At 36.8% G+C, this 6,656-nt stretch overlaps 1 protein-coding gene across 3 annotated transcripts; it reads left to right on the top strand.

Moving 5' to 3' along the window:
* The first annotated feature begins 240 nt into the window (after positions 1 to 240).
* Positions 241 to 4,182, top strand: LOC141656870 (uncharacterized). 3 transcript variants are annotated; one of them, XM_074463962.1, is made up of 11 exons: positions 241 to 558; positions 943 to 1,121; positions 1,227 to 1,287; positions 1,411 to 1,459; positions 1,604 to 1,658; positions 1,745 to 1,832; positions 1,991 to 2,109; positions 2,549 to 2,674; positions 2,980 to 3,073; positions 3,260 to 3,414; positions 4,021 to 4,182. In XM_074463962.1, the coding sequence occupies exons 1-11, from the start codon at positions 333 to 335 to the stop codon at positions 4,078 to 4,080; spliced, it is 1,212 nt and encodes a 403-aa protein (XP_074320063.1). In that variant the 5' UTR covers positions 241 to 332; the 3' UTR covers positions 4,081 to 4,182. The 3 variants fall into 3 exon arrangements, 2 of the variants coding, with proteins under 2 accessions (XP_074320063.1, XP_074320064.1); XR_012548596.1 differs by lacking the exon at positions 4,021 to 4,182 and having other exon boundaries at positions 244 to 558; positions 2,987 to 3,073; XM_074463963.1 differs by lacking the exons at positions 3,260 to 3,414; positions 4,021 to 4,182 and having other exon boundaries at positions 244 to 558; positions 2,987 to 3,085.
* The last annotated feature ends 2,474 nt before the right edge of the window (positions 4,183 to 6,656 follow it).

The raw sequence follows: 6,656 nt of genomic DNA, 5'->3' as shown, positions 1-6,656 counted from the left end.
AAAAATTAATTATAAAAATTAATTTCGGATATCCACAGGGTGGTTAAGCGGGTGAGAGACGATAATCCATATCCCACCCTAAATTCACCCATATCCATATCCTACCCTAAATTCGAAAAAAATTCGTCATCCATATCCCACCCATTTAATTTCGGGTGGATGGATATCCACAGGGTAAGGGTGGGACTGCCATCCCTAGTCTTTACCAGTAAACCGTCTAATTTTCTTTCGACGGCCTTATATTTTATAACAACCGACTTAATTAAAACCGATTCGTTGTCGAAAAACAACTACAAAAACGGAATAAGAAAAAGAGGAAAAGACAGAATCAGATGGAAAAAGAAAGAGAGAATATAGCATCAGGATCACCAGGGATCAACCCAGTTAAACTGAATGACTGCATTGAACAACTTCTTGAGTTTATACTTCAAGCTTTCATCAATGGCACCCTTGATTTTGACCTTGGTTTATCTACTAACTTCTGTGCTACCCTTCTAAACCCTAATCATGATCATGATGTTCATCAATTTCAATCTGAATCCCCTTCAATTTCTTCTGGTAATTTCAATTAAGTCTTCTTTCTTTGCTGTTTTTAATTATTGATTGTAAAGTTTTGATCTTTATATTACAAGTTTGATTTTTGATTGATTTTATGATTGCCCAATTAGATGTTTGGATCAGAAATATGTTTACTGTTTATAGAGGCTGGGAATAATTGTGGGTTTAGTAGCTAGAGTATTTTTGAAATCGGAACTTATTTTCGCAGTACGCTAAACTCGTGATACCATTGATTATACAGTATTAGCTTTTTTTGGAATAAAGGGAGCTATTAGGGCAGTTTTAATGCTGACGGAATTTGAACCTAGGTTATGACTTATGAGTAACAGTAACATTGATATCTGGGGGTTAATTAATTATATGATGTTTCGGGATTTTATGTAGGACTGCCACTGTATCCACTATACAAGAGTTTGGCTTCTGCTTTGCACCAGTGCATTATGTCTGGATCGTTTGTTTCTGTGTTTGAGACGGTGTCACCGATGTCTGAAGATGATTCATTGAAAGAATTGAAAGAGAAATGGAATGAGTTAATCTCAGTGAAAGGGTTTGAATTGGTGAATGTAAGTTTAGTCCACTGCATTTTCGTACGATTTGTTCTTTTACTTTTCTTGGGTTTTTGCATTTGTTTAACCTAAATTATGTTTTCTGTTTTCTACTTTAATAAGTTGTTGAACAGCATAAGGTTTGAACTTCATGTTCAGGAGCCATATTTCACACAACTGAAAGGTTTGAGCGCAAACTTTGATCAAAATTTATAGAACTGCATAGTGTTCTTGCTTTAATTCCTGTTTTTGGCATGTGAAGCTATTATAATGGTCAAACCTTAATATGAATGTACATTTTGTGTAGACGGCCTGAAAACAGTTGAAGGACGATGTGCTGTTGGTAACTATAACCGGTATACATCCACACACCTGGTCTTTTCTATAATATGACTCTTTACCGTCACCATCCGTTTATTGTTTTTCCCCGTCCAATCTTTCTGCATGATATGATCTCAGTTCCACTTAATCTTTCTGCATGATTTGGCATATCTTTTCAGAATTGGATGGGGGGATCTGATTTTCTTCAACAAATGCTTGATGCTTGAGGTCCAGGTAATCGTGTTCTTGTGATGTATTTATGCAATATTTTATGTGCATGGACATACTAAGAAATTTGTCAAGAAAATGATTGCATCTAGGATGTCCGCCGGCATGCATCGTTTTATAAAATGTTGGAAGCTGAAAGTTTGGAGAAAGTCCTTCCAGGTGTGCTGACCATTGAAGAAGGTATAGTTTAGTTACTGAATTGAATGTTTTACAGGACATTTTATTACCTACACTTCACTTTGGTCTGTACCTCTTATCGATACATGCTGATGCTTTAGGATTCAAGATAAGTCCAGTGCTTCGGATTTATATATGACTATTAGATATGTCGTTTTCAGGTGAACAAATATACAGGAATTTCTACTCCAAGGAAAAGGAGCAGTCGAATGGTGTCCTTGCAATTTGTGTTGGCAAACCCGCTTCTCAGCCTTACAGCTTACTATCTGATATTATTGCAGTAAGTGATTTCACTTACTCATATCCTGCTTTGTATTCCTTTGATTTTATCATTATATGTCCATGAATATTCATAGAATCATACCGTGTATTTCCTCATTCCCATTATTTCTTTGCATGAAACGTCTAAAATAATTCATCATGAAGCATTTTTTTCTCATTCCAGTTAAATAAATTTAATAACATCGGAGTTTTATGATTTATGAGGTTAATTATATTCCGGACTTCATATTCGTTATAAAGCATGATGTTTTATGTAGTTGATTGTGCAAGAGAGCCTTCAGTTTTTCATGTTATTTTAAACTCGGTAATTGTCTCTATAACATCATTGTTCTCGGAATAAATTTGTTAGTTATGGAAAAGAGCTTTCAGTAATGAATGTCATGTTTTCTAAAGATTAGCAAATTTTAATTACTATGTCTTATTATTTTCGGATTCAGGGCCTTGGTTATAAGGGGATTCAGAGTCTTCTCGGCCTTAAGCATACTATTGGAACAACACCAGAAGCACTTCCTCCACCAAGATCAACTCTGTTGTCTTCATTTATGTTACCCCAAAATCCCAATGTATGAAGAATTACAAAATATATTATTTTTCGTCTTCACCTCTTTTACAGTGAACCTTGTTACGGATTAGAGTATTGTATGGCTTATTTAGATTTCCTCATGTGAATTTCACATCATCTGTGTTAATCCGTTATTGGAGTGGGTGCATGGTTTAAATATGGGGTCTTGATCACAGACGTGGTAACGGCTAATCTGTAAAATGAGCTTCTTTGACTGTCAGTCTGTCAGAATTTAAACCCTGCTACTGTCCCTTGTATGATTGTCACGGCATTGAGCGGGCTAATTATTTTCCTTTTTGGTTTGAGGTTAAAGGTTGCTCATTGACTGACGGTGCCAGGGCATTGAGTAAGCATGTCAATCGTTGCAGCAGCCAGTATTGGGGTAAACTAGAAGGAAACGGTCAGTATGCAGTACCTTTTGCGCGTACTTGTTCATTCTACAAAGTGTGTGCTGTTTGAGATATTCCTATGCTGTCACTAGCTACAAAACCCCTTTTGTTCTTGGGCTGCATTGCTGTGCAGTAACCCGTAATTTTTAGTTCAAAACGGGTAATTTGATTACTGAGAGCTCTGCTATGACCTTCAGATTCGAGTAAAAACCAGCATGCCATGAAGGTGATAACCCACATTCTGGATCATTGTAATTGGTTGAATGTGCATATTGTCCGTCCACATGGTGCCGTCTTTGAAATACGTGTTCCCGAAGGTTATGGTGCTCGGTGGTCCAGCGATGGGACCAAGGTAATTCCATCCTGCTTTTTTTTTTTCATTTATGCACCATGAAATACTAGTGCTTCAGTTAAGCTTGATATGACCTTGCCTGTCTTGATTCTCTGCTTTTCAAAAACGAAGATAGCTACGGAGTATATTTGTTGTGATTAATTCCTGATAATTGATTCTCTGCCCAAAGTTCAGGTATACACACCTGAACTTGAAATGGCCTGACCCGATCCCAAATTCAAAAATACTCAAAATGACCCCACCAGGTTCGACCCACATGTACTACTCGACCGGAATGACCCATTTGGGGGGTCTAGTCTTGGGCCTAATATAGTGTGTCTACTGTCTAGTCGTGCCAGGAGGATTATTATGTTGACTCCCCACACAAATTGAGTGAAGTCTTGTCAGTAGAACATCCTCATACAAATGTGATTCACAAATTCCGTCTTAAGCTTAAGACAGGTCAAGTAGTAGGGATAAGACAAAAGCCGAATGCATGAGAAAATGCAAAAGATTTGTCTTATATGCTCAAGTGGTATGATATTTGACCTGTTTTAAGCTTAAGACGGCCAGATGTGATTTATTTCTTAGAGGATGCTTCTAACACACCAGCTCTTATTTGTTCAGTTCATTGGGTTTCTGGAACCATATATGGAAGACGGTCATTCAAAGAAATGGAGACACTGAATTGTTATGGGAGACACAAGTTATCATACATTGATTCAAGCAACTAAAGGAACACTTTGTGCTGGAGTTACAGATCTGTATTTCTCTTTTTTTGCGCTATAGATAGACCTTTAAAACCGTTCATGTCCTAATTTCTTTAACTTAGCCGACATACAACATTATCCCAAAGGTCCTCAATGACCCCCGCAAGTCACAGGGTATGGGAGGCTTTAATTTAATCAATCTCGACTAGAAATGGTCTCCGAATAGTGGCTTGAGAACAGTAGAGTACAATGGCGTGGTACGCCGTAAGCAGTAGTGATGTCTATTCAACATCACATTAGGGCTTAGTCTGAAATGGTGTTTGTAATTTTGCATTTTGTTTTGTGTACAGACAAGTTGTTAGTTGTGCCTTTTGCTTTAATCTCTTCAATCTGTTGGCCATCTTTATGTTTCCAAAAGTGGGAAAATGGAGCCATGGAGGGGAGTAGGCATCTTGTCATTTGTAGCTCCTGATGGACATTGACATGTTCGAATTCAAATATATACGTTTTTTTTTTCATTTTAGGCCGTTCCATTTGATTATCGCGTTATGTCAAAGTTAATCTCTCTTCATAAACTAGCTCGTGCTAAGGGGTTTAATTTCACCTTAACACGAGTATGAAAGTATTGTGCTCACTCATATCGCACTTACCTTGCATTGTTTCATACGCGTCTCCTCAAACTTCGTTCCAAGTATATAGACAGTTACGGAGTATTTGGAAAGACTATCAAGGCATAAACTCATTGATTGAGCGACTTAAACCATCGATTTAACAGTTGAAATGGTCTTTTCACATGGTACACAAGCCTGATGGCCCCGAGTTTCAACTTCAAATCTTTTTTCGGTGTTACTTTTTCACATACGCATTTTACTCTTTCACATACATTTTGCCATAAATTTTCCATAAACTACCCTTTCTGAAAAAATTATTCTCTCTTATCATTTCCTCTCAACTAATCAATTTTTTTCCCCAAAAACTTCAATTACTCATCTTTGTTAGTATATCAAACAAGCAATGTTCCTTCTTGTTAACTAAATTACACAAAAATTGTTTTAGATGAATTGATTTGTTATTTTTTTTTCAATTAGGGCTGTATTTTCATAGGCTTGATTTTCAATTCAAAAGTGCTGGTAAACTTGTTTGGTAGAATAATCCTTGAACGAAAATATATTTTCTGGGCAATTTTCATTTTAACATATTTAATTGTAGCATGCGTGAAGACATCTTTTGGCTGGATAATGCCTTTGCAACATAGTAAAATCTCATCTGTGAAGGATGATGGGTCACGCGTGGTGGTGGTGGGAGTGTCGAGAGGAGGGCAGGACGGTGGGGCAGGGTGGTTTAGGTGGTGAGTGGTGGGCAAGGTGATTGTTGGTAGATGTATTCCGTGGGTTTTGAGAGAAATAAAAGAGAGAAAATGTCAAGGGTAAAACTGTAAAAGTTGTATGTGAAAGAGTAAAATCCGTATGTGAAAAAGCAATACCCTCTTTTTTTTTTTTTTTTTTTTTTACAGCGGTAAAGAAAGATGTCCCTATACTACATTTGGCATTGGACTCATATGGTCCAATGCACTTATACTACTAATATCGTAAATTAAAACGAAAAAGTAACTACACCGGTTAACAAACACATGGTGATGGTGTACGGCTGGCTGAACACGGAATCCAACATCATCATCCTCAACCTTCTTGAAGGGACGAACTAAACTGGCCAATTCATAGACCAAAACATCACTCATCTTGAAAGTCACATCTTCAACTTCAAATCTTAAAAGCCTCTAAACCTCACAAGTGGAAGACGAGAAGGGTATCAGAATCGAATGCCCTAGTAACGGATATAGCTAGTCTCATTTGAAAACGATTTCTCTATCAAATATTCTAGGAACAATAATTAAAACATCATTGTAGAACAATAATTATTGTGTGAGACGGTTTTATATTGTGAGACTGTCCCATATTATATAAAAAAGATAACTCATTTATGACTATTAAATGAATAATTTTTCTTATAAATTAAAGTTATCGTTTCACTGGTGAGATAGTTAGATAGAGACATGTAACATGATAGCACCCATAAAGTTTGTGATCTTGTGCTTAACTTATCGTAGGAACATGTCATGTGATTATAGTCCTTGATGCCGTTATTCTTAGAAGAAACCTTGAAAATATATAAATCCTCTTTTTCAGAAATAGTACGTACTTGTACATGCTTGATTTGGCTATTACATTTTGTATAATAACGACTTTGAAAAAAAAAATGCAATTTAAACTTGTACATTTGTGACTTGTATCCTTTTCGTTTTACATTTTTGTGCATGTGTCATTTTCTAAAACCCCGTCCTTCATATTAATCGAAATTGGCAAGTCGAGATTCACTTCGACATTGTTAGAGTATAAAATCGATGAGACTCCAACTGTCAGCTTAAACTTTTAGTTGAAATGATTTCTTGACATGGTCTGGACCGAATACAATTCGGTCCGGTCTCCGCGTCCACAAAAATATTGTGACCGGTCTCTGGTCCGGTCCGGACCGGACCGGACCGGTCCAAACAAA

The sequence above is a fragment of the Silene latifolia genome, chromosome 5 (assembly GCF_048544455.1).
Source record: "Silene latifolia isolate original U9 population chromosome 5, ASM4854445v1, whole genome shotgun sequence".
Lineage (NCBI taxonomy): Eukaryota > Viridiplantae > Streptophyta > Magnoliopsida > Caryophyllales > Caryophyllaceae > Silene > Silene latifolia.
The sequence above is the reverse complement of the archived record's forward strand: the minus strand, read 5'-3'. Positions and strand labels throughout refer to the sequence as shown.